Source organism: Diadema setosum, chromosome 7, assembly GCF_964275005.1.
Source record: "Diadema setosum chromosome 7, eeDiaSeto1, whole genome shotgun sequence".
Classification (NCBI taxonomy): Eukaryota; Metazoa; Echinodermata; class Echinoidea; order Diadematoida; family Diadematidae; genus Diadema; species Diadema setosum.
The window spans coordinates 9130520-9155665 of record NC_092691.1 but is presented as its reverse complement, the minus strand read 5'-3'; the positions used below and the strand labels follow the sequence as shown (position 1 = coordinate 9155665).

Here is a 25146-nt window from a genome sequence, read left to right as displayed (position 1 = left end):
GTAGTTTCCTTTATAAAAGGGAATATTTTCATGCACTTCACATCTTAATCATTATTTTGCATCTTTTCTACGACAAACATCACAGCAAACACACACACACACACAAAAGAAGAGTTGCTAATTATCAACATTTCAGAAAAATTTTATAGTAAAGTCACAGGTTAAGCATAGTTCTCGAGGTCAACAGAGAGTAACGTGTCAGTTTCAAGACCACGACACTGCAGTAATATATCCCAGAGTCACAAACTACATTGTAACTCAGCACTAGCATGTGTTAACCATCACCAGACACTCCTGCTTTATTCTTCACACCGCCAAAGATACAATGTACATTACCTTGTGTGCAAGCGGTTTCTTCTGAAGAGAAAGAGAGTTGATTATTTGTGTGGGTTTTTTTTCTGATGGTTTTTAAATCAGTACTAAAAAACTACTTTCTCTCACTTTACTGCTGAGTTCTATCCAATCAATTTATGAAACACTGGGAGAAAAACTAGGACGAATATATAGATTACATTTGAATATCAAAGTCAGGTGGTTGTGCAGGTCATGTCAATTTTGAATAGTGTGCAAGCTGTTTGTGTGAATTGCACATAGCTGTATGTTCTTGTGTGACCTTGATAACTGCAACATTCTCATTTATACACTTGTAGTAATTTGGCGTATCCGGGCAATTACCCCCAGAGGGCAATTACCCCTTGGCTAAATACTGGTTTGTGGTAAGGTTAGAGTAAAGATTAGGGTTAGGGTTAGGTTTAGGGTTAGGAGTTTGGGTTAGGGTAAGTTCAGGATTAGGATTAGGATTAAGGCCAGGGGAAGGGACCGGGGTAATTGCCCAGGGGGTAATTGCCCTAGACCCGTAATTTGGATACATGTATATATAATGTCACTCTATCATAGAAGAAATGCAATGTTTCAATTCACCAGCTTCACCAACAATGCAGAGGGAAGTGTACAGTTCATGATCTTTCAAAAGGACAAGAGAAAAGAAGTGTGATGTACATGTAAGCTACAGTTTGGCAGAGTCCACATTTGGATTGTAATGCCACCGAAACAGGTGAAAGTTGTGATGTGTAAGCACGGAGCGGCATGATATGGTTCATTATCTTAAACAAACAATACAAACAAACAAACAAACAAATGGAGTGGAAGTGTCCACTATTTGGATAATGGAGTGCCACTTTAATCAGGTTCAAAATGCAGAGTCTAGCAATACACATTGATGCAGATGGAAGTGCATGGTTCATGCTCTTTTGAAAGGACAGAAAACAGCGGAAGAAGGGCACAACTCACATCCTCTTCCTCCATCTTTGTCTGGCCACCATCTCCATCTCCCCCTGCGGCTCCCTCCGGCTCCTTCACAGCAGCAGCGTCAGATGTGTCCATGTCTTTGGTGAGAGGAGACGAGGGCTCTGCGTCCAACTTGGCCGGTTCGGAATCCAGCTTGGCTGGCTCCGAGGAGTCCCCTTCTGGGGGGTCATCTAGGGAAACCTCGGTTCCACCACCTTCACACACCATGCAATGATCATTGACAATTTCTTGTAAGTTACATGAATTTTATTCATTTCCCAGAATGACTGTGTGGTGACAGCATTAGTTTCAACACCTGATTAATATAATATTTCAACATTGCATACAGAGATCAGAAGAGAGACATGTATAGTTTTAGAGCATCATATAAAATGACAGGCATCTGCATTCGAAAAGTCTGGCGTCTTTAGTCATGTCTAGTAAGAACACGATTTCATCAAAGCTCTTATCAAAGTACACACAAAAATATGCTGAACATGGCAAAAACATTTTTCTCAAGGAAAAAAGTTGTAACACAATGGAGACCTCATAAAAAACTTGTATGATTTTGAATTTGTTTTGCTTTGTTGTTGTTGTTGTTGTTGGTTTTTTTTTTTTGGGGGGGTCCCTAGAATGCTTATAAATATAAAGAGTAATCTTTTTGTTGATCTCAATTCCATCAACACACAGTACATTAGATGCAATATATTTACATTTACTGTATGTCACTTGCTGATTTTGGCTCAAGATATCTTATTTAGCAGTTTAATAACATACACACCTGCAAAGAGATCATCATCCTCTTCTAGAGCTGCAGGTTCTGAAGACTCCTTGAAAGTTCAAAAAGGAAAAAAAGAAGATACAAATAATGTCCAAATTAATACAGGAAAAGCTAGATTACATTTTATGCAGAAAATGAAGTACATGTAAATAAAAATAATTTTACAGAGAAACATTTCTGTTCAAGGCTCTTCTATTCAAAATGGGAGCTAGGGAAAACTGACATTATATGACAGAACATGGTTTCACGTTTTGGTGACTGAAATTCAGAAGTTGTTCGACAATTATGACCTTACAATATTTTCTATATAGAATATTTATCTATCTAGCCTCTACACAAAATCATTAATAGCTACAATGTACAATTTCATTTTTGAATGCCAAAGTTGGACATTGTCCATTTAATGGACAATGTTGAAGATGAAATGTCAGAATAGACATTCTAGTAGTACTGGCACTGTGTTTTTACCTTTCTGTAAACCCCCTTGATCTAAACCCAACAATCGCCTTTTTGTTTTTAGTTGTTAGGTACTGGAAGTAGAACATCTCTTTAATGAACATATGGCTCATATTTATACCATGATGAGTGATGGGCTACAGTGTACATTATATCAATTGTATCTACCTTGACATCCTAATAACATTATAACAATAAGCATCACATGTGAAATCACATAATTCAGTAAATTATTGTATGAATTTCTACAAGTATACTAATGGTAGTATGTCTGTGGAGTACCTGGTAAAAAAATGTTCTATTAACATGTGGAGGAGGCAAGACTTCCTTAAATATGAGAACCATGTTGACATGCCCCCTCCGGCCTCCCCCCCCCCCCCCACCTCTAAAAAAAAAAAAAGAAAGAAGTTTTTGATTTTATGGAGTTAGGATTTTGATTACTGTAACATGACATGCAAAAATATGTGTGCCCTTTTTTATTTTTGTGCTATAGCATGATCTCTAGCTCTGATAGCACCTCCACTGCACTGATTGATGTGAGATGTAGATGCCTATTAGTACTAGTACTAAATTTATAGCACAAAAATAAAAAAAGAGCACACAAACATTTCTGCTCTGCCTCAGCTCTGCTCTGATTGCGCAAAAAGCGCAAAATTTCCACACCGCAAAAATTACCATTATTTACAGTCTAGTGACACTCTAGTTGTAGGGGATGGGTGAGTAAGCAATGGTAAGGAAGTCTTTTCCCATTTGGAACTCTATCATTGCATTGCATTGTTATGTCAATAACACAACACTACTACACAAGTAAACATTTACAAAACTATAGACATTAACGTTACAACAGTTCCACTCATGTGGAATAATTTTACAGTACAGAACCCTCATCACCGATATATTGTGGCAATCACCAGCGCTAAAGACCTTGCAGTAAAACAGCAATTCAATATGACTCGCCTCTCTCACTTCACACAGACACAGCAGTTAGCACATACACTGCAGTCTGCACTCACTGCACTTCACTTTACACAGCACAGCGCACCGCAACATGTTGTTTTACAAACGCACACTATTCCTACAGCCATACATTCATTAAAATCTCATAATTTCAAAAGATTGCTGTTTCTGGTTATCGTTTTCAAACCTTGTTTGTTTCTGCCACTTTTTCTTCACTCTTTTCGTCGTCGTCGAAAAGGGGAGGAGGTTCCCTGTCGTCAGCCATGTTGCTCACGAGTATGTGACAATTCTACAAGAACAAGGCAAGATTGGGGGCGTTGTCTAATTACAGTCGTCCTGTACAAATACTTGATTGAACTGGATTAGGATATGTACCATTCGTACTCAAATGAATATTCCCCTTCAGAGAAATAAGAAAAAAAAATATTATGTGCACATGAAGGTGCATTTATATTGAATTCACAATCAAATGATAGAGATATGGTTTAAATTATGTGTCAAATGAGACTACACAACACTTCTGTGGATACTGTATGTGTGTGTGCCACATAGTGTGCCATAGAAATGTGTGGTGCTGCTGTGTAATGCGTGTCTGTGTGGAAATCCGATAGTTATCCATCGCGAAGATGCCGTACCAATCGGCCTTCAAATTGTCGGCCTTTATTACAACACATCAAAAGCCTTTGTCAGACGAATGCCTGATAACACTGGGATGAATTCATATGCCCAATAGTAACAAACTATTTGAAGAGTCTGAATCAGAAAAATACAGGCCCCTTAATTATTTACCAATTTTAAATATTTGAGAATAAAGCTCTTGGAAAACAAGGAAAATAATGAAAACATTTGTGATAAAATATCTATTGTCGGCAGACCTATAGAATGCAGTATCATTGAAAAATTCTATTTTTTTTTCTTTGATGATGACATTACTTTAACCATGCAAAAATTATTGTTTATCTCTCTCTCTCTTTTTTATTTTTATTATTTTTTTTTTTTTGCAATTTAACTGTTTATTGTCCTGGTTATTAGCTCTCAAAGTCTTACATATTTCAAAGAACTTTGAAAACAACAACAACAATAACAAAAAACAGAGCTTCAATCGGGTTTTTTTTTTTTTTTTTTTTTTGACAGATGGCTATCATTATATAGCTTTTTTTTCTACTCATGTGGACATTCTCAAGCCCCAAAGATTTTTGTCACATGACTTCGCCGCCTGTTTATTGGCATTGTTTGTGGTCACTGTCCAGCCCAAGTGACGATGTGTATCCAGAGTCCCGATATAGGCCTAATTCTTGAAGAACAATTGGTACATATGGAAACAATCCATGAAGGCTTTTTCCGGATTTCAGGCACTTTTTTCTTTTTTTTTTTTTTGTAAATCAAAAGTAGTGTAGCTAAGGCCCTACTGCAGGAACAACTCAAGTCATAGTATAGGCCTACTTTGTCCCGGGGAGCTAAATATTCGGGGGCCGCGGAAAGTCTTTCAGTCACTGTAAATAGTGTGTGCGTGTGTGTGTGTGTGTATTTTATTTTGTGGATAAAGAGGAATACAATATCTCTTTGAAAATTTTTGAAAATGTAATCTTATTGAAAGATGTCTCATTTAGTGATTTAGAAAGGTGTATGAACTCTTAGTTACAAATTTACAGCAATTGTGTACTTACGTATTAAAGGTGGTCAAAATGATTTTTTTTGTTTTCGAAACAGGAAATTACACATATATTTCTAAGACCAAGAATGACAACGCTTTAAACAAAACTCAGAGAATTTCAGTTCAAATTATTACATGGAGTTGTTTACACAAAATTTTCGTTGAAAATAAGCGATGTTCTTTTTGTGAGCAATAGGTAGAAACATATAAATATTATTTATTTTGGGATTGTGGGCATGTTAAGAATTTGTGGCAGAAAGTGATAGATAGGTTTGAGATGACAGATCTCCGAAATATAGAGTGGAAAGATGTTCATTTCGGTGTTATGGGAATTGACCCAAAGATGAAACATTATAATACAATAATTTTTATTCTTAAATATATTATTTTTAGATCTAGGACAGAGGGAGAAATACCTACTTTTGAGGAAATTTATAAGAAAATAATAACATTTCGGGATGAAGGAAAAGAAATTGAGGTAAAAATAAATAAGTTGGGATTACATTTGCTGAAATGGGAAAATGTTTCTGAAACAAGGGCCTGAGTATTTTTTTTTTATAGTATTTATCATCGGTGAAGGCAATATTATGTGTTATTGGTTGCGAGTGGGAAGGGGCAAGTTATTGCTGGAATAAACGTTATGTTGATTTTATCAGCAGCTTTGAGTTTCATTAGTTTGTTCGACGGTTTTGTATTTGAATTAGGTGCTTGCGTGCGCGGGCAGATGCTGCTTTTATGCAGACGGTCCATTATGTTTTACGTATCAACATTGGGAAGTTGTTCATCAAGAAGGAAGGGGTATAGCGGTTCGGGTGTGTGTATATATGACATGTGTGTGTGTGTGAGTGTGTATGTGTGAGTGTGTATGATGTCGGTGTGTAAGTGTGTGTGTGTGTGTGTTTGGTGAATGTGGGTGTGGGGTGGTTTAGGTTTTGGTTAATCCGGGGTTGGTGGGGATGGGGATTTGATTTGGAGAAGGATAGTTATAAATGGTATGATAGATTGAGGGTCCCATATTATCTGAGGGTCCCATATCGTACAAGCTCTGCTTCTTAGTGGGACCCTCCACTTCCATCCTCATCCTTAGTTGACTTGTATTATACGCTTTATGTATATATTAACAAAGATGTAATTGCATTTTTTTTTTCATCTACAATCTCATTTTCATATGTACCTTGTCAAATTACATTCTGCAAGTATTACAAATATCATGTACATATGCAATGTATATAATTCCTTTGTTCATTATTTTGATGGAAGTGAAAATAAAGTTGAATCTTGAATCTTGAATATTTAGGATAGATGTAGATTTGTTTCTGGTTGGGAGGGGAAGGGTTGGTCGTTTTGTTTTGTTTTTTGTTTTTTGTTTTCTTATGAATGATTTCATTCTAGATTTGTATAACGTATCTGTTGTTGTTTTTTTTTTAATGTATAATATGCCTTTGTAAGTGAGAAGGTTTGGTACAAGTAAAGATTCTCTTGTGAAGAAATTGTTAGTAAGGTTGATTTATAATCGAGTTATTTATGTTGAAGAGAGATTATTTGTAGCACATGTAAAAAAAAAAATTTGACAAATGGATTGTTTGGGTTTTGAATTGCATTTGTACTTATTTGGTTCCTGTTGCACCCAGAATTGGTTCATTTATGAATGATTTGAATGAAATCAATAAATATCAAAGAAAAAAAAAGTGTTGGCAAGGGAGGGGGGGGGGGGGGATGGGCCTGCATGGGGGGGGGGGGGTCAAGGTATAGGCCTACCCCTCCCTTTCCCGGCCCCTCTTGCATGTAGACGGGAAGAATCAAGGCGAAACCTTTTGAACTACTCTTGGGTGTTGTGATAATATTTTCCTTTAATTTCCTGATTTTCCCCCATTTTTTTGAGCCAAAAAATCGGAATGGGGGCTGCTAGGGGTCTGCAGGCTCCCTCGGATAGGACATAAAATGGAGGTCCCGTGTATGAGAGAGTCACAGCTTATGCACGTAAAAGATCCCACTTCATTCATTCATCGCAAAGAGCAGGGTGTTTAACCCGGTGAAGTGGTCCCACCTACATCAAACTGGACCCCATGGAAGACCAGCTTAGTGTAGCTGAATATGGGCTATCCAGCCATCTTCACAGATGGAAAATGAACAACCACAACAACAACACCTCCTGTTCCCCGGCCTCTGTGTCTTTCCTGATTTGCTGATTTGCATAAAGAAATTTGCAGGCAACAAAATGTAATCCATAAAACGATATAATCAATCGGAAGACTTATACGAGAGGTTTGCCCCATGCGGCACATATTTTTTTTTTTTTTACCTGCCTTCTGGATTTCAGCATCTATGAATGGGGAGTTGCACAGTATCCCTGCACACTTTTTCGTTGGGAACGCTTTATATGTATGATTTGGAATATCTCACATCAGACACAACGTCGGAGCACTTGCAGAAATGCACAAATTAGTATTTCGTTTCCGTCTATGTGTGTGTGTGTGTGTGTGTGTGTGTGTGTGTATTTTTTTTTTTTATAGCACATAGGCCTCTATAATGGATAGAGCGGGTTACGTCACCAAGGGCAAGAGAGTAGTATATTTGCCGGATCAGGAAATGAAATTTGACTGAGTCGACTAATTCTTTTTTTTTTGTGTGTGTAATAATCTACCTATCGATTTTAGACAAACATCTCTTTCACCAGTGTTTAAAAAACAGAAAGAAAGTTGGCCTATAATAAATAGGCCCTTATACTGTAATTTTTTTTTCCTGTGAAGTGAATAGAATTTTGTACCTCCAAGACTTCAAAAATGATTTTGTATTTTATGGGAGTGGGACTGAACCAGCCTAGGCCTATGTTGCCCCCTGCTCCCCCCCCCCCCAGCACACACACATACACACACACACACACACACACACACACACAAATATGGGTCCGCGGGGGCGAGGGGAGGCCAGGGCAGGGCTGTCAGGACCTTTGAACGGTCAACCTCCCCCCCCCCCCCCATGACATATGCATGTGTGTAAGAAGATTTCAGGGTAGATGGGTTCCACAAATGAGTTGTGAAGTCGAGGCCGATTGTCTTGCCACAGAATTACTAATATCTGCAGTGGCGGATCGGGGGGGGGGGGGGCGCAACCGGTGCACGCTCCTGTTGAACCCACAAATGTAAAAACGCCCACAAATGTAAAAACACCCACAAATGTAAAAATACATCGCCCACAAATGTAGAAAATCGACCACAAATGTAAAAATTTAGCATCGCCCACAAATGTAGAAAACGCCCACTAATGTAGAAATGATTTCAAACGTCGCCCACAAATGTAAAAATGACAAGTAAAGTTTTACTGTAATACGTTGATATAAATAGACTCACTTCTTTAGGATAGCAGTGCACTTCTTGTTAAATAATGTGTACAAGTACGTGTTCGAGTGCGTGTGTGTGGGTATAGTAGTGGAGAGTTCAGCGGGGGAGATGGATGTGTGTGCGTGTGTCTGTCTGACCCCGCGTTCACATTGGTCCCCGCGACGCGGGGAACTTACGGTGTGCTGCGTGTCACACCTTTCCGGCGGGCAGCTGCGCCTCCGGGCAAGTTACGCGGGCTTGTTGAGAGTACGAGCAGTACAATTTCTGCGGGTGGACAGCAAAGATGTTAAAGAGTTCCATACTTGCGTTTTACCTGCTAGACGCGTGCCACTTACCTGCCATTTGCATGCTGGCCTGCCATGGAGTATCGTTGCATGTACTATACTGTGATAACATGCTTGTCTTCTGTCTGTTTGTGTGTGTGTGTGTGTGTGTGTGTATATGTATGTTTTCCTGCAAGTTTCTGTTTCTGGGCGGCGGGTGAGGACTGCATGACCTATCTGCAAAGGAATCCCTCTCGAAGTAATTTGAAATGGCAGAAAGTCATACAGAATGTATACTCTCAACTAACCAGCAGAGAGGCAGTAACTGACCCTCAACATGCACGCAGATGACCAGCGACACTGGCAAATCAGACTTGCGTGCGCATCTCCGGGTACTAGTGCGGGCCAACACCACTGCGGGGAGCTCCGGAGGAAAAAACCAAAACAAAACAAAACAAAACAAAACAAAAAACCTCCCCACAAGTCAATACCCGCAGGCTTCCCCAGACACGATGTGACAAGGCCTTAGTTTTAGAGCTCCAGTCCCCGTATGTCGCTCGTAACTGAAAAGGGATCAGCTTCGACAGGTCACAGTACACGGAATATATGCAATTAAGTTGCGCGCGTCTAGTAGCAGGTAAGACGCACGATATAAGGGTCTACATAAACGCCCTCATAGTAGAAATACGTCAACCACAAATGTAAAAAAATTTTTACATTTGTGGTTGATGTTTGAATTTTTTACTACATTAGTGGGCGTTTTTTACATTTGTGGGCGCTGTCGTTTTTACATTTGTGGTTGAAATTTTTTACATTTGTGGGCGGTGTTTTTTACATTTGTGGGCGATTTTTACATTTGTGGGCGATGTATTTTTACATTTGTGGGCGTTTTTACATTTGTGGACGTTTTTACATTTGTGGGTTCAACAGCTCCCCTTTATTTATCGTTAAAAACAAAGGAAATACAAAGAAAAAAAAATGAAATGAAAGCAGGAAGTGGCACCAGAAATAATAGTTGCGCCCCCCCCCCCCCCCCCTTTACAGAATTCCTGGATCCGCCCCTGATCTGACATTCTGTGTCTTGTGATCATGCGCCAATATCATAATGCCGAATTGTTTTGATGTGGACTTGTCCCGGCAACCTGGTCTGAGGTCGCTACCGCGAGAGGGCTCTCTCGCTCGAGGTAGCATGATGCAGTGCTGAGGTACGTTTTAGGTGCATGCATGCATGCATGCATTGGAAACAAGAATAGTGAATCGCGTGATCATTTTCCTGCATGTCGGTACGGTACTGACTGAATTCCCAGGCTAGAAGTTGACATAGATCTCTCTGTTACCAGCAACCAATCGAACTGATGGTAAGTACTACTAACTTTGTTAGTAGGCCTACAATTGCCCCCACATGTACTAACCCACAGTTATCATGGTTATAGAAAAACAAAGTAGACTTGCAAGGTGCGTGCAGGTGTCCAGTTAAAGTTAATTGTCATCAGGTCATCATCAGGTGATCAGTATCAGCATAGCGATTCCTGCTGCACACCTCTGCTCTGTTACGTCAATAGCACTTTTTTGCCAGGTAGGGTGGCATCCAGGGCCCACGCTGCCTAGGCAAGGGCAGGGGCCTTCATACTGCAAGCTGGTAACGTTAGTGGTCAGATGGTGGTGGTAAAATACCCATAAATTAAAAAACAGTCCGTCTCATGATAGTAAAGACCCTCCACTCGCCACTCTGCAGATGTAACGTTACATTTGCATTGACTGTTATACTTATAGAATCTAGGTAACGTTATCGTTAGATATGATGATTTTGATGTCATAGTCACAAGGCCAAGGGTAAGAACACCAGTAAGCAGTATTCGGTCAGGCAGGTCCCGGTATTCGGTCACTTCTCACTAACTACAGTCACCAGCCAGTATAAAGTTCAACTGTCACAACACACGCAAATCACATCAATTCACATACATTGTACTTGCACACTCATTCACAACAGGAAACTCCCTTAGCCCCCTCCAAAAATCCATCCGAAATCCCAAATTTTACCATTGAAAGTGCAGAATCGGCGCTACTAATACAACTATCCAAAAGCGCGCGCGGATAAGGCCCAGTTTTAAGAGTACGGGTCGCCGAAAAAGCGCTAAAAATCGAGAAATAGGCCGTTCTCCCACAGGAATTTTTTGCTTATCGCAAGCTTGGAGTGTGATGGTATCCTCAAAAACGCAAAAGAAAAACAAAATTTCCGTACCAGGTACGTGCCAATACAGTGTCTCAATGTACAAGGGTTGAATGCAAGTGCTGAGTCCCTAGTATTCGGTCACCAACGGGTGCCGCAACGTCCCCGATGCAATTTTGCGCCAACAAGGTAGCGCGCGCGCTGATTTTTCAGCTGCCTTGAACACGCATTGACTTTGAACGCGCATATTGCGTGACCGAATACTGGTCGCGGTGACGGTATAATACTGGGGAATTTTCACGGTGATATATTTTGTGATTTTGTGAAATTCTGTGTGATATTTAACAAAATAAAAATTGAGATTAAAGAAATTTGATATATTTCACGTATACATAGCTGTAGATATGATACTAACATTAATGTATTGTTTTAGTTTGAAAAATATTGCAAAAAAGCTTAAGTGACCGAATACTGGGGATGTTACCCTAGGTTCCTACTACATAGTCTAGAAGCATTTCATTGCCATTTGGCATTTGACATGAAATTTAACTTGTTAAATTTACATGTTTTATATGTTTAACTCAATTAGAGTAGGGCCTAGGGGCCAGCCCTACAGTTGAATCTTGAGTAGTGAGAACATAAAGTCAATTGATGAAGCTGAAAATCTTAAAATCAGACCAAAGTGAAACAACAACAACAACAACAAAAATGCTGCTTGGTAACTTTTTGTTAGTTTTGTGTTCAGACAGGTCACAAATGATTCCAGGCCAAGGAACCCTGTCTGGTTAGCCCCTACTGTATTGAAAGGGGTGTTGGACAGTATACAAGAAGAAGAAGTCCCAGCCTTACATTTACTATTAGGCCCTACCTTCTTGGAAGAATATTAATAATTAATATGTCATTGAGCTAGGCTGTCATGACTATAGCTGCATGGTTCATGAAATACAGACGGTGTTCAAAGTAGCTTGTTTGGATTGATCTGTTGTACAAAAGCAGAAAAGTGCATGTCAGGTTTTATTTTGTAATTTAAATTTGTACAAAATGACAGAATGATGGTAGAAACTAGATGATGGATATCATTGATTATGCTACATTGATACATGTAGCTTTTGTTTATAGATGTCAACTTATCTATAAAACAATCCTTAACATGTTAATTTTTTCTTAAATGAACTCCAAATGTGTAAAGTCACAGTGGGTAGAAAAGATGGAAATTTCTAAATGTTGACACAAAACGGTCTTCACTTTTCTGATTCCGTAGTGCTAAAGATGGCTGTACATATTAGTTTTACTTTCCCTTGAGAAGCTTGGATCATACCACAGTTTTTTGCTCTTGAAAAATTTTAATATTCACATATCCCCATGCAGACTGCACCATGGATACAGCACAACTTCAGAACAGTGCCACTCAGATAACATACATTCCCGTCCAAGCCAACTCGAGCCCCATCCTGGGAGGAGTGACCAGCCACTCTCCCATCCAGAAATTGAACGCGGCAATCCCAGTGGTCACTGGCACCACGCTGACTTTCAACCCCGCGTCAGTCGGCCACGGAGTTCCCACCAACCCAATCCACCTGTCCAGCGACTTGATCCAGCAAGCGGGCGTCTTCATCACAACGCAAGGGAACATCCAAACCGATGCCACCGCTCCTACCATTCAGCTAGCATCAGAGTCGGTCACCCCAGCCAACGTAGTCATGGTAACAACAAGAGATGCCGGCACGACTACTCCCATTCAGCAGATATCTGAGAGGGGTAACCCATCATCACTCGTCATGGCAACGAGGAGGGATGCAGATCTAAACGAAAGCCACCAAGAGGAGTCCAGATTGAACATGTCCCAGTACTCAAGTGTACTCAACTCGTTCTCTGACCAAGACCAAGCAAGCATGGATCTGGAGGTCCAGGCTGTGATGTTTCCAGGTTTGTGCAGTTTGCAATTTTAGACTTCACTTCAGAATACAATTACCCAGACCAAGACTGATTTCACTAAGGAATAGCAGTGTTCCGTCAGGGGAAGGGGGGAGGGGGGTAAAAAAAAATACCACGTTTAGGCCTGTATTTAGCCTGGTATTCGTGGAAAGCATTTGCTACACAGCATTTGTGTATATGTAGCTGCAGGTGTGTGCTTTCAAATTTTGAACCCCGTCAGTGTTGGGGGTCTAATCCTTTTGTCAACCTTTCCGACCATCTGCCAATCATTGGCCTTTTTGGCATGCTCCTTCTTCATGTTCATTGATACAATCAATCCACATTCTGTTTCTTCCTTTGATGTCTCCTTTGATCGGCTGCTTGTCTTACGAGTTCACTCATTTCTGAGTGCCCCAAATGCCATAATTGTGCAACCGAATGAATGTCCCAAGATTTCAGAAAGTGAAAGCAAAAGGTATCACCAGACCAACATCACATCTTCCTAACCCTTTCTATTAAAACAGCAACAATAAACAACAACAATTGCACACACACGCACATACATGTAGACACACACATACAGATTGACACACACGCACAAACACACACAATTTCTGTGATACCATAATGTGACTACATGAAGTACATTTGTTGTCATTTCTCTCCCTCAGAGAGCCGAGGGTTGCTCCCAACGGTGAAGAGAATCTGCCCAAGTAGGTCATCATCTTCGAGCAAAGCTTCCAGCAAATCTAGTTATTCTCCAATGAGGGTAAGTCTTTCCTGGGGATAATAATCACTGCAGTTTTTTTTTTTTTCTTTATGCATGTTGTTGCATACACTTGAAATGTTGTGTAAACTATCGCAACAAGTCGACAAATTGCCCTTCATCAACATAAATAAGCACTGATTATTCAGTGTGTTAGTAGCAGCCATGATGCATAACCCTGCATTACTTGGCAACAAGCAGCAGCTGTATGTCTGTCTAGTTTGGCCCACCCCTAGTAGCATTTTGTCGAGTTCTCCTCCAATGCTCCTGCTGGTAGTAGACCTAGCCTCCTCTACAATGTATAATATTAAATGGGTTAGTCAAATACCGGTTAGTGATTGGCTAAACACAGCCACGTGATGGAGGTACATTTGTTATATTCGCCCATAGGCGAACATTCTTGTTATGTTCTCCCGTGGAAAACATTTTCACGTAACAAATACCCACGCGCACAGTGAATTTGGCTCTGCGCGAGCTAGCGCGATCTAGTGCGCTGTGCGCGTGCTGGACCTTTACACTAAGCGTACCATGATATCATTAAGGTATGGTACGGTTTGATGCGCCACTTTCAGAGCGTGAAATCAATTGATAATGATGGTATTTGACTATTAACACATGTAATATAACAGATGATGACTTTTGTTTTCGGGAACATACCAAACGTTTGACCCTCAGGGTTTGAAATGCTATTTTGGGAGGCTATAAGTCCCTCAACTTCGTCTCGGGACTTATAACCTCCCTCAATAGCATTTCAAACCCTTCGGGTGGAACATTCGGTATGTTCCCTTTCCGGCCAGTCATCATCTATATAATGTACTCTTCCTCCATGTTATCCCATATTTCGTCATCAGAATCCTTAAGTGTTGCACTTGGCTCTGGCAGATTAACATAAAGACTTGATAAAAATTATCACAAAAAATGGAAGACGATGACACAATTATACGATCTAACAAAGATGTCCATGTCCATGCCCATGCAGTCCTATATAAAGGGAAATTTGAACATGTAAACCCTAATGTTTAGAATGCATTCTTTACATTGTAGACTGCAAGCATTGCCACTGCTGGAATATATGTTGTAGTTCAAGTACATGTACATTACAGTACTTCATCACCTTCAGTTACATTTTTTTTTGTCTCTCAAGAAGATGTACGTTCTGTTTCCTCAATTGATGTAAACCAAAAGAAGTGATGCAAAGTAGATTGCCCAGTCAAACTTTTTATTAGTTAGGACAGAAATCATGTAGGAAGGAAAATTTTGTGAGAATTATTCTCAAAATATCTTTAGAAGAGTGTTAAAAAAAATGGTGATTTTGGTATCACAAAGCTGCATAACCATTTTGAAAGTAAAAATTGATACCTGAAAAAAAAAAAGACCTGTCTTTTGTCTTGCTTTGTAATGCATCAAAAATTCAATGTATATTAAATGTAAGGCCTTGATACCGTATACCTGTCTGCCTGGTTTCCTTTTGTTGGCACCAATACGTTTGATGTGATCTGTCAGGCATCCAGAGTTCTCAAGAATCTATTTCTCTCTATCTGTGTTGTCCATGACTCCTTGTCCAGACTTTCTCTTTTGTCGATTTGCCCAGGTGTGTACGCATTGAATTAAGCCACACTTTTAGATGTTTTGAGGTGCATGGAGGATCAAGGCCAGCAGGTTTCTCCTCATACAATTTGCAGTATATTTCATGTCCACCTGTTTGTACTCCTTCATCTGCCTGTTATACAACATCTCATTTTCCCATGTTATCTGTTGTGTGGGTTCCTCCTCCTCCTCTGTTCCGTCATTCAGTTCACTCACAGATGGAGATGGATTCGGGAGCCATTCTGGTTATGGACATCTTGACACGTCTGTTGTTATCTTCAAAATACTATCATCTCTGCCGCTCATGCATATGGTTAGATATTCCTTTGCGTTGACGAAACATACATGATTCTTATCCCAGATATAGCTGATGCTAGTACGGATGTCCCAATGTCCATACAGATTGTCTTGAAATGAATACGGGGGCAACACAGAGTAGACGGTGCCTTCAAAGGAGAGTACGGACTGATTTTTAGTCGCGATCACCGTGATGAAAAATTAAGCAAGCTTGATTTTTTCCATGGACATGCCGGAAGATCAAGGATAATGCCAGATGACTTCACAGAGTCAACATGGTCATGCCAGAAACAGTATGGATGATCCCAGATCGATGTTCCGTGATGATCCTTAATGCGATCCGTGAAAGTGTAAAAGGGGCTTTAGCATTCTTACGCTGCCACGGTGTCACATTCGTGTGCATGATGCTGGCCATTTTCCTTGTTAGATTCTCTTCAAATTCATATGGAGGTGTGTCTTATGAAAAGTCACGGCTTTTGGTGATAGTGTCCTTGCTTGTTAGAGTGTTTGTTTTTTTTTAGGGTTTTTTTTTTTGTTCATGCTACTTGCAACCGTTCTTGGTAGATTTTGTTCAAATTATGTACAGATATTTTCATAAACAAATCTGAATTCTATAATTTTTGGTGATTCTGCTTCCAATATTTTGTCTTTTACAGGGTCAAAGGTTGCTACCATCAATATTTCTTGTGTATGCCCTACCATCAAGATTTCTAAATGGATTTTTAGCTCACCTGAGGCAAAGGCTCAAGTGAGCTGTTGCGATCATGCATCGTCTGGCATCCATCATGCACTGTGTTCCGTGCGTTAACTTTTTTTTTGCATTTTCAGCTTCTCTGCAAACCCCATGACACATTTTTGCCAAACTTGACAGGTCCACGCCCTGTAGCATCCCTTGTGGATAGCTTCTTAACTTGTTCAAATGGGCACCCTACCCCCACCTCTGGCACTAGGAATCTTTAGAAATCTTCTTTAGAACCAGAATTAATGGAGCTTTTAATAGTTTGTGCAGTGTGAGTGAGTAGTACATTGGTCTCTTCCCTGTGTTAAGTTTGTTCATGGCAGATCCAGGGATGTCTTCGTGAAAACTCTAATGGATTTTCACCAAACTTAGCAGGTAGCATTCACAGGGTGATTGGATTGTAATTTGTTCATATAGGCCCTATACCCACTAGGAGACCCCCTGTTGGTCAAACTGTTCTAAGTTTGTTGATGTCAGGCCCAGGGGTGGCCCTCTTGGGACTGAGACCAAATTGGGGGCCAGTTTTCACATTTTGATCTCCATTTTGAATAGAAATGCATTGTCAAATTTTCTACATACTTTAAAGCAGGTATTATTTGCAGTGTGATAGAATACAATTGGACGCCATGCCCTTGTGGAGGTCCCCCCAAAGCTCCCCAAGTTTGCTACATTCTTCTTAGGTAATAGCCTCCAAGAATATGTGGAAGGTGAACTAGATATACTCAACTGACCGTGAGACCCCTGGGTCTCTTGTTTTCCAGAACTCTTATGGATTTGCGTAATGGAAAAACCTAAATTGTACTCCCTTAATGCTTTTGGTGATGCTGCCCCTCCCCCTCCCATGTTCCACATTTTTTTCTCATAGGGTCACATGCCATAGGTTGGTCCTTTTTTTTTTTTTATGTGTGTCTGTGGGATGCATGTCTCAGGATTTCATTCAAATTCAGCATAAAGATGTACAGTACCATTCAAAAATCTAGTGGAAATTTTTTCCACTTATAAATAATTCCTTTCTGGTCAGTTTTTCTGTTTGTGTTTATTTAAAAATCTAGCCGTCTTTAACATTTGGTGATAGCGCCCTCGCTTGTTTTGTCTTGATACACAATAACCTGATTTTTGAGGGTCCACTTAGCAAGTATGCTCTGTACTAGCCACATTTCTTGAAGGATTTGTTCATATTGATGTTGTACAGATGTTTATCACAGAAAAATTAGGCTATGCTGTATGCAGGGCTGCACACTAACCATTTTTTTTTTTCTACTGGTCGACCTGTCCCTGTTGGACCAGAAGATAACCCATTTTTAAATTTTTTACTGAGGTGGTCCGACCCTTAAATACACTGGTCCTTCAAATTCATGAAACTTTTACATTAAAGGGTGTGTACAGTTCTGGTCGAGGTGAGGATTTAGCTTTTAATGTTTTGCGAGAAATTCAGAAACCACTCTATGAAATGTCAAAGAGCATGCAATTCTAAGGGGTATCAAAAGTTTATTTGATGAAACTCGGTTTTGAAATGGCTGAGATATCCCAAAGCAATGTGAAACAATGAGATCCTAATAAAAGGTGTGGCCTGTAGTCTTTTATTATTATCATATGACTGAAACATCCCAAAACAAAGTAAAACAAAGCAATGTTTTTACAGTTATTAAAAGTGTGGGTCCCACACTTTATTAGAATCGCTCTGTTTCGATATCTCGGCCATATGAAAACCAATTTTCATCAAATAAACGTTGAATCCTTCTTAAAATTACATGCTCTTTCATATTTCATAAGAGGTTTCTCATTATCTCACTTAGGAATGTTCAAAACATGAATCCCCACCTCAACCAGTACTGTACAGTCCCTTTAAGGTGATTAATGCTGAGTAATTCTGTGCTTATTCATGTAGATGTACATTGTACAATGGTAATTTGTTGATCAGCTGCATTTGATTAAAAAAAAATTACTGAACTTTTTTTTTTTCTGACTGGATTCAACAGTGTTATTATTGTTTGTTTGCTTGTTGTTGTTGTTATTGTTGTTGTTGTTGTTGATTTTACTGGTCATGTCGGACCAGTAAATTTGGCAATTCCCCAAAAGTTACTGGCCCGACAGTAATTTTTAGCTGTCTGGGACAGTCGGACCGGTGCTAAAGTGTTAAACTTGTGGTATGGTATCTAGAGCTTTTGCAACAACCGGGGAGAAAACAAACATTTTCTTCTACTGACTGTGTAACTGCCATTGTTGTATGCATAAAGATACAGTTGTTAAAGATATTATTTTGTCAACTTGGCACTTATCACATTGGTCCTCTGTTTGCTCTTCAGTGATAAAGTCCTTATATAGCTAAACTTAGTGATATTAGATAGTCAGGATCAATTTGATCTTAAAGGCATAATTTACCATTTGCAGATGAAAGCATTAGTGCTGTATAATAGTTCTAAAGTGTGAGTTAGGGATAGAAACAACCACTGTCAAAATTTGAATCCGTATAATCGATGTTAAGTGTTGTTAAATACACAAAATGTGAACAATAGTTACAATAAACAATTTTCCAGACTAAACCGTATACAGTTACGGTTTATTGAGAAAAACCCTGATATCTCCTTATATTTTAGGTTTTATTGCAAATATTTCATATGGTAGGATGTTTTATGATACAACAGACCTACACACGGATGCATTAAATATGAAATCTTGAAAATTTTTGAAATCACTGCTCCCAAAGGTAAACTGGACCTTTAAGCCTCAAATAAAAGGTTCAAGTACAAACTGTATCTGTCAGCTTTGCGTGAGCAAGGTAATTCTTTTTGATCCATGCAGATGAGGGTTACCGGTACTATCTGTAATGTACTGCAAAGTACCACCAGCACTATTCCAGTGTGTTTGTGTCAAATTCGATACTTTGTCGGGGAGTTTGATGCCGTAATGGGAGCCCCCTCGATGTGGACCAAGGGCACAGGTAAGCTGGCGCATTGCTACCAGCAGCTGTGGTGGTATATTTTTCAGTACGCCATCCGTCGGAACCAGGCTTCCAGGTATACACAAGCTCACATAACAGTCTCATTGATATTCTCTGTAAGTTTACAGCTACTGTGTTTCCTTCTTCCTTTGTCTTACCATGCAGCAATCTACCACATTTACCAACACAAAGCGAGGCAATACACAGACCACCACGCCACCATTCACTCTTGGTAAGTGGATCCAGGTATTCTGTTACACTTCAGTGCTACCAGTACTATGCATTTGCAAATGTGTGTTTATAATGTGATCCTTTTTGATCAATTGAATTCTGATATGTTCAGTTCCAGTTCCATTTAATAATGACATAGGGTGATGTGTAATATCATTTGCCAGGGCTGTGATGTAAGCGAGGGGATTGTATTGTCAACTTTTATCAACAATTTGTTCAAATTTAGAGATGGGTAATGGTAATTCTCATACTCCGTATCATTTTGTTTCCTGACATACACTCACTAGTTCCAAGCCTTGTTTTGTGTGTTATGTAGTTCATAGCGTGTCAGCGATATGTTTATATCCTTAAATCTGTATAAATCTGATTGCATTGAACACAAGATATTTGGCATGAATTAGCTAATATATGCAAACAGTGATGATGGGCAGAGATATCTGGTAAGACATTGTGTATGCTATCTCAGCAGCATACATTAATTAGAAGTTATAGTGAAGTAATGTGGTAAGTAGTAGTAGTAGGAGGAGTTGTAGTAAATCGGTGTGGTGTGCAACAGTTAATGGTAGCAAACACTGTGTAATAAGTCTTAAAATAAAAATACACCACCATAGATTGAGTGCATACATAAATGCAATATACAATTGGCCAAAGAAATGCCACTGCTCAAATTTCCAGAGCAGAATAGATGTCACAGTGGTATACATTGTCTGCATGTGAGTTAATGTGCAAAACCAAGATTGTAAAATTTGAATGCACATGTGGAGATGAGTGGAAAGAAGACCAAGAGTATTTCGTGCAGAAAAAGATTATCCTATATCAAGAGTATGGCATGTGTAAATGCTGTGGTGGCAGCAACTGCAGTCCTAAATGTTGAAATGCTGTCCATATGACTTTACACCATCCATCTCTCATTTCATGCAGTTGAGCAGAACATTCACCAGCTGTCAGCCCAGGGCGAGCAGACCCTGATAGCCGACAAGCTAGAAGCAGGCGTGGACATCGATGAGGCGGACTCACAGGGACACACCCCACTCATGTGGGCGTGTCAACACCACCAGACGGACACAGTGAGGTTCCTCCTGGAAAACGGGGCAGACCCGCGCAAGACCAGCACAGACGGAGAGACGGCTTTGGCCTTCGCCTGCAGCATTGGCAACCTGGAAATGGTGCATGTACTGCTCAGTAAAAAGGCCTCTGTGGATGTCTACGACTATGTGAGTAGTTGATGCATGGATTGGAATTGAAATATCATTCTCATTAATCATATTATGAAACATTATCAGCCAACTGCAGAGAGTAAGTGTTAGAAGCCTGTTCGTATGCTATTGTGAGCCCATGTTTTGCACACTGTGCAAATTGAATATGAGACTGACTATAAATGGCCAATTGACTTTTTTTTCAGCAAAAATAAAATAGCTGTTACTTGCTACACAGATAAGCTAACACTTAACAGTGAACTTTTGTATTAGAATTGTTGTAAGAATCTACTCAGTGAGATATCCATTTTGTACTGGTGAGAGATTAATCATGAACTTATCAGAGATATAGACAGTAAAGAATCACTGTGATAGTGCACTTTCTCTTGTTGTACGACATAGTAATGGGCCATTAGTGTGCTTCTGGTTGGGGGAAAGTGTGATGGTTGTGTGTACACGTTCCGATAGCTTAAGTTCTTGTTTTTACTTGCTCTCTTTTTCTGCTCAGTCTGAATGTGGATGCTGTTTATGAGCCACACAGCTATTCAAACCTGCAGTTTCATGTGCAGTTGTCCTACTCTAATCTTATTAATTGTAAAGTTAATGTCTATCTGTACAATATACATGCGCAGTGTATTGGTTTAAAAAAAGTGTAAGATTTTGTTCGTAATTTCTGATTTGATTTGTTTCTGTGATTTTAGCGTAAATTAGTTTAGAGACGCATGCTGGAAGTTGGTGTTCAGTATTTGTATAGTGTTTAGTGTTAAACGTTAATAGTGATTTTAGTCTTACAGTGTAGAGTAATGTTGCATTTGAATATTTCACCATTGCAGAATGGAGGGACTCCTCTCATCTATGCTGTGTACCACAACCATCCAGCGGTCGTCCAGCTACTTCTGGATTCAGGAGCAGACATGACGGTCGAGATGGAGTCTGGACACACTCCACTGAGTCTGGCCATGGCCTTGGGACATAAACAAGGTAATAACTGCAACTAAGATAAAATTTGAAATGTGTGCATCGTTTGTACATGACTATTTTTCAGAGCAGTTTTCATTGTGTGTTGCATTGGGTGTAGAACTGCTGTTACAGTGTTTGTTTCACTCAAAATGAAATAAGGAGTTTGAAGTAGTCTAGTATCTGTGGTCAAATCCTGCCCATCCATTTATAAAAAGTTGTACTGACCAATCTTCAGGGCTGAATATGCATGATTTACAAGGATACTGCTAATTGAATGCATTATCTTTAAGTGTTATTAATATCAGTATAGTGTACAGGAATAAGAACTTGCAAATGTAGACAGCAGTAATTAAAACCCCAATCTTAGAAGAGGAAGAATTCAAGTCAAAAAAGGGGCTATGGAATATTCTAATGATAGGCCAGGACAAAGAAAAATAAATGAGAAAAGAGGTAGAGATTGGAGTACACTCTCATTAGACAAGTTGATTCCCTGAACTTGATGACACTACATCCTTGAAGACTAACTTCACACCCCCCCCCAAAAAAAAAAAAAACCACAAAAAACAAAAACAAACAAACAAACCAAACAAACAACAAAACAAAAACAAAAACAAAAACAAAAACAAAACCTCTCCGGCAATGTAAATGTTAAAAGTAATTTAGTTAGTGAAGTTATATCCTAATCCCTCATGCAGTGTATTTGTCATTTTTCTTCTTCGCCATCACAGTTCAGCGAGTGATAGAGCAGCATATGTTATCCCTCTTCCAAGTCAGCTAGGAGCATATTGGTGGTGTACACCATGAAAAGGAGACTTTTCTGAGACGTCATCATACTGCTGGAAGTGAGCTGGGCGAGAAGCAACGATTTCTGCCATTGACCAGCAGTGCTAGCTGTAATTTGGCTGACAGCCTGCAGGGCCCAAAGGCCTTCCGAGTCAGACCATTCTGTCTCTCATGTGCCAGTCGAGGTGTCCAGTGTTCATGTCATGATCACAGATGGAGCATGGGAGGAATGGAATGAACAGGCAGACGTTCGCATGATACGGATGAAGCGAGGACTGTGTGATTTTCACAAGGGTAGACCAGTGTCTGCCATCACAAACTAGTAATGAGCAGAAGCTTCATCTTCAATGCACTGGAAGATCTCAAGATGCTCCAAAGAGGACATCAGCGCTCCAACTTCAGTCCGGCCAGCCAGAATATTAAGGACAAGCTTGATTCTGGTAGCTGTTCAACAGGGACAAGGTCACCCTGATGGGGAATAGGCCATATCAGGTGCCAACTCTGAAGCAATTCTTGCAGGCAAAATTTTCTGCAAGTCAGGAGTGCGTGGTGATGTCGGCAAGGAGAACAGGAACAGGAACTAAAGAGTTTGTTTTCTTGAATTCCTTTTCAAACTTGCACTTGCCAGCATGATTTTATTGACTTTGTCATAGATGCTTTCATATCCATCTGTAAAATTTCTTTTTGGCAGCAGGAAATTCATTCTAGTCTGTCCCACATGGCAGTAAAAAACCCCCCCAAAACCACTATCTCATTGTAGGTTTTTTGTTGCAATAACTGGTTCTATATTGAAAAGGGGTTAAAGGTAAATGAGCCCCCCCCCCCCCCGATCAATTTTTCACTATTATTCTAAAATTCTATTTTGCAATAATTGTACAACATTTCTTTTTTCCCCTGGAATTTCATGACTTTTCTCTTTCACATCACGAGCAGATTTTGAGACCCTATTGCTGAAAAATCAAATATAACACATTTTCATGACCAATGTCACCAAAATGGCAGTTTCCAATGGCTTTTGTGTGTACAATGTATGAGTTTTACACGAAGTGTCAAATGAATGTTTTTTCATGGTTTCTCTCAGAGAACATTCCATTTCATTATCAAGTATTCTAGAAAAAAAAAAGAATAAAAAACAGAGAAATCCTTAAAAGACTAAAAACAACAAAATACATAGGAAATTATGAACAGTAAACTATACATTAGAAAATCATTTTGATACGGCAATTCTATACATGCATTCATTTATAACACTACAAAGAGTATTCAGACAAAAAGTTAGCCCATTTCAAGCTTTATTTAGGGATTTAGAGCTTAAAATCTGATACACATATCCCTAAATTAGCATAATAAGCATAATTCACGGAAAACGACCATGTTTTAGGAAAAATCAATAATTCATTCTGGGGACTTTGTGTCATTGGCAAACTGCATGCCAATTTTTGCCACGATCACGCAATTGATGGTTGATAGGACAAACAGGACAAATTGGTCAGCCTTAATTAGGTTCAGAATTGATAGTTTGTACACTCCTATAATGTTACATGTTTCCATATGGCCAGTAGGAAACCAACTTTGAAAAGGAAGCTATACAATGTACAAGACAATCGACCTCATTTCATGGCTATTCCAAGGCCAGATGTGTGTAGGTGTAGGTTGTGTGCAGTCATCATGTTTGGTTGGCACACATATGCTGTTGATTTGTGAGCCAAACATTGTTGTTGTTTTTTTAAGTGTTTTTCTTTTCTTTTCCAAGCGTAACAGAGATACGTCCAACACGATGTTTATGATCTTGATCAACAATTTGGTGTTATTTCTTTCAGTATTGATCTCAGGCTAAAGTGTGAAATGAAATAATAGTATGTCCTCATTTGTGACTTCTACTTTGGCCTCGTTTTGAAGAATACTCTTGTATGTTTGCAGTCTTGGTTGAGTGACATTAGATTGTAATGATTCCGATTGTGTTCATCTTTTAACTGCTGTACATTGCAGTAGGAAAATTGTAGGTTACTGGGTGATGATTGATGAACTGCTACAAAGCAGTTTAGTCTTCTTTGGTGTTTGACTTGGGCTGATATTATGCTCACATATATCACAGCTTATTATCCTTTTGAACTTAAGAAAGAGAAATCATAACTTGTTAGCTAGTTCATTCATGACAAACACATTGTAATTAATGCCAAATGGAATTCATGCTGGCAGAAACACATGAAATGGGTTGCTTATTTCTGCGGATTGCGGTGATATTTTTCCAATTCTGGAAGAGAGATGGTGATTGCCTGTGGAACGGCCCTTCATAAGCGTAGCCAGTGGCTGAATTCTCGTACCATACGTTACAAAATTAAATAACACACTGAAGAGCAAAAAGGTAAAACTACTAGTGTAGTGACCAATTGTTTTTTAAGTTATCATGACTTCATTGATTGATTTATGGAAGATGATGCCTTCTGCTGTTCTCATGTAATCTGTATCCTGCTGTCTTAAGTTTTCAGGTATTTTTTTTTTTTTTTCCAGTGAGACTGAACATTTGTGTGTGTTTGGTTTTCGTTTGTGTGTGTAGCCCATGTACATCAACTTCGGTCAGTTACTTATCGATGAAAAAAAGAGAAGATTTCAAGCATTCATTTCACCAGGTGTAGGAATGAGTCTTGTGATTGTTGCAATGCGAGTCATTGTGAAGTGTAATCATTTTTGTATAAAAATCAGTAGAAAAAGCATCACATCTTTCTAATGAATACAACAATTTGTAAATGAACTTGCCATTGCAATAGCTTGTTCTTGCACAATATTTAATGTGCGACGACTTTGTATACGGGTTGTCATAAG

The 25146-nt window shown here is 39.4% G+C and overlaps 2 protein-coding genes across 2 annotated transcripts in view; one reads left to right on the top strand and one right to left on the bottom strand.

The window, feature by feature from the left end:
• Positions 1-3756, bottom strand: part of LOC140230698 (uncharacterized) — a 38181-nt gene extending 34425 nt beyond the window's left edge. The window contains exons 1-3 of the mRNA XM_072310839.1: positions 3669-3756; positions 2069-2117; positions 1291-1502 (exon numbers count right to left, since the gene is read on the bottom strand). Coding sequence (XP_072166940.1) covers positions 1291-1502; positions 2069-2117; positions 3669-3746 — 339 coding nt within the window. The 5' untranslated portion in view covers positions 3747-3756. The remainder of the gene's footprint in view (positions 1-1290; positions 1503-2068; positions 2118-3668) is intronic.
• A 6234-nt stretch (positions 3757-9990) lies between these two features.
• On the top strand, positions 9991-25075 carry LOC140230344 (uncharacterized). Its single transcript, XM_072310494.1, has 7 exons — positions 9991-10097; positions 12278-12835; positions 13495-13592; positions 19319-19385; positions 20306-20598; positions 21414-21561; positions 22269-25075. Exons 2-7 carry the CDS (start codon positions 12286-12288, stop codon positions 22316-22318), a joined length of 1206 nt encoding a protein of 401 aa, XP_072166595.1. The 5' UTR covers positions 9991-10097; positions 12278-12285; the 3' UTR covers positions 22319-25075.
• The last annotated feature ends 71 nt before the right edge of the window (positions 25076-25146 follow it).

Coding starts and splice junctions, on each gene's coding strand:
- LOC140230344 (XM_072310494.1), top strand. CDS start 12,286: ATGGATACAGCACAACTTCAGAACAGTGCCACTCAGATAACATACATT. Junction 12,836..13,494: donor CCAGGCTGTGATGTTTCCAG/GTTTGTGCAGTT, acceptor TCTCTCCCTCAG/AGAGCCGAGGGTTGCTCCCA. Junction 21,562..22,268: donor GGCCTTGGGACATAAACAAG/GTAATAACTGCA, acceptor TCGCCATCACAG/TTCAGCGAGTGATAGAGCAG.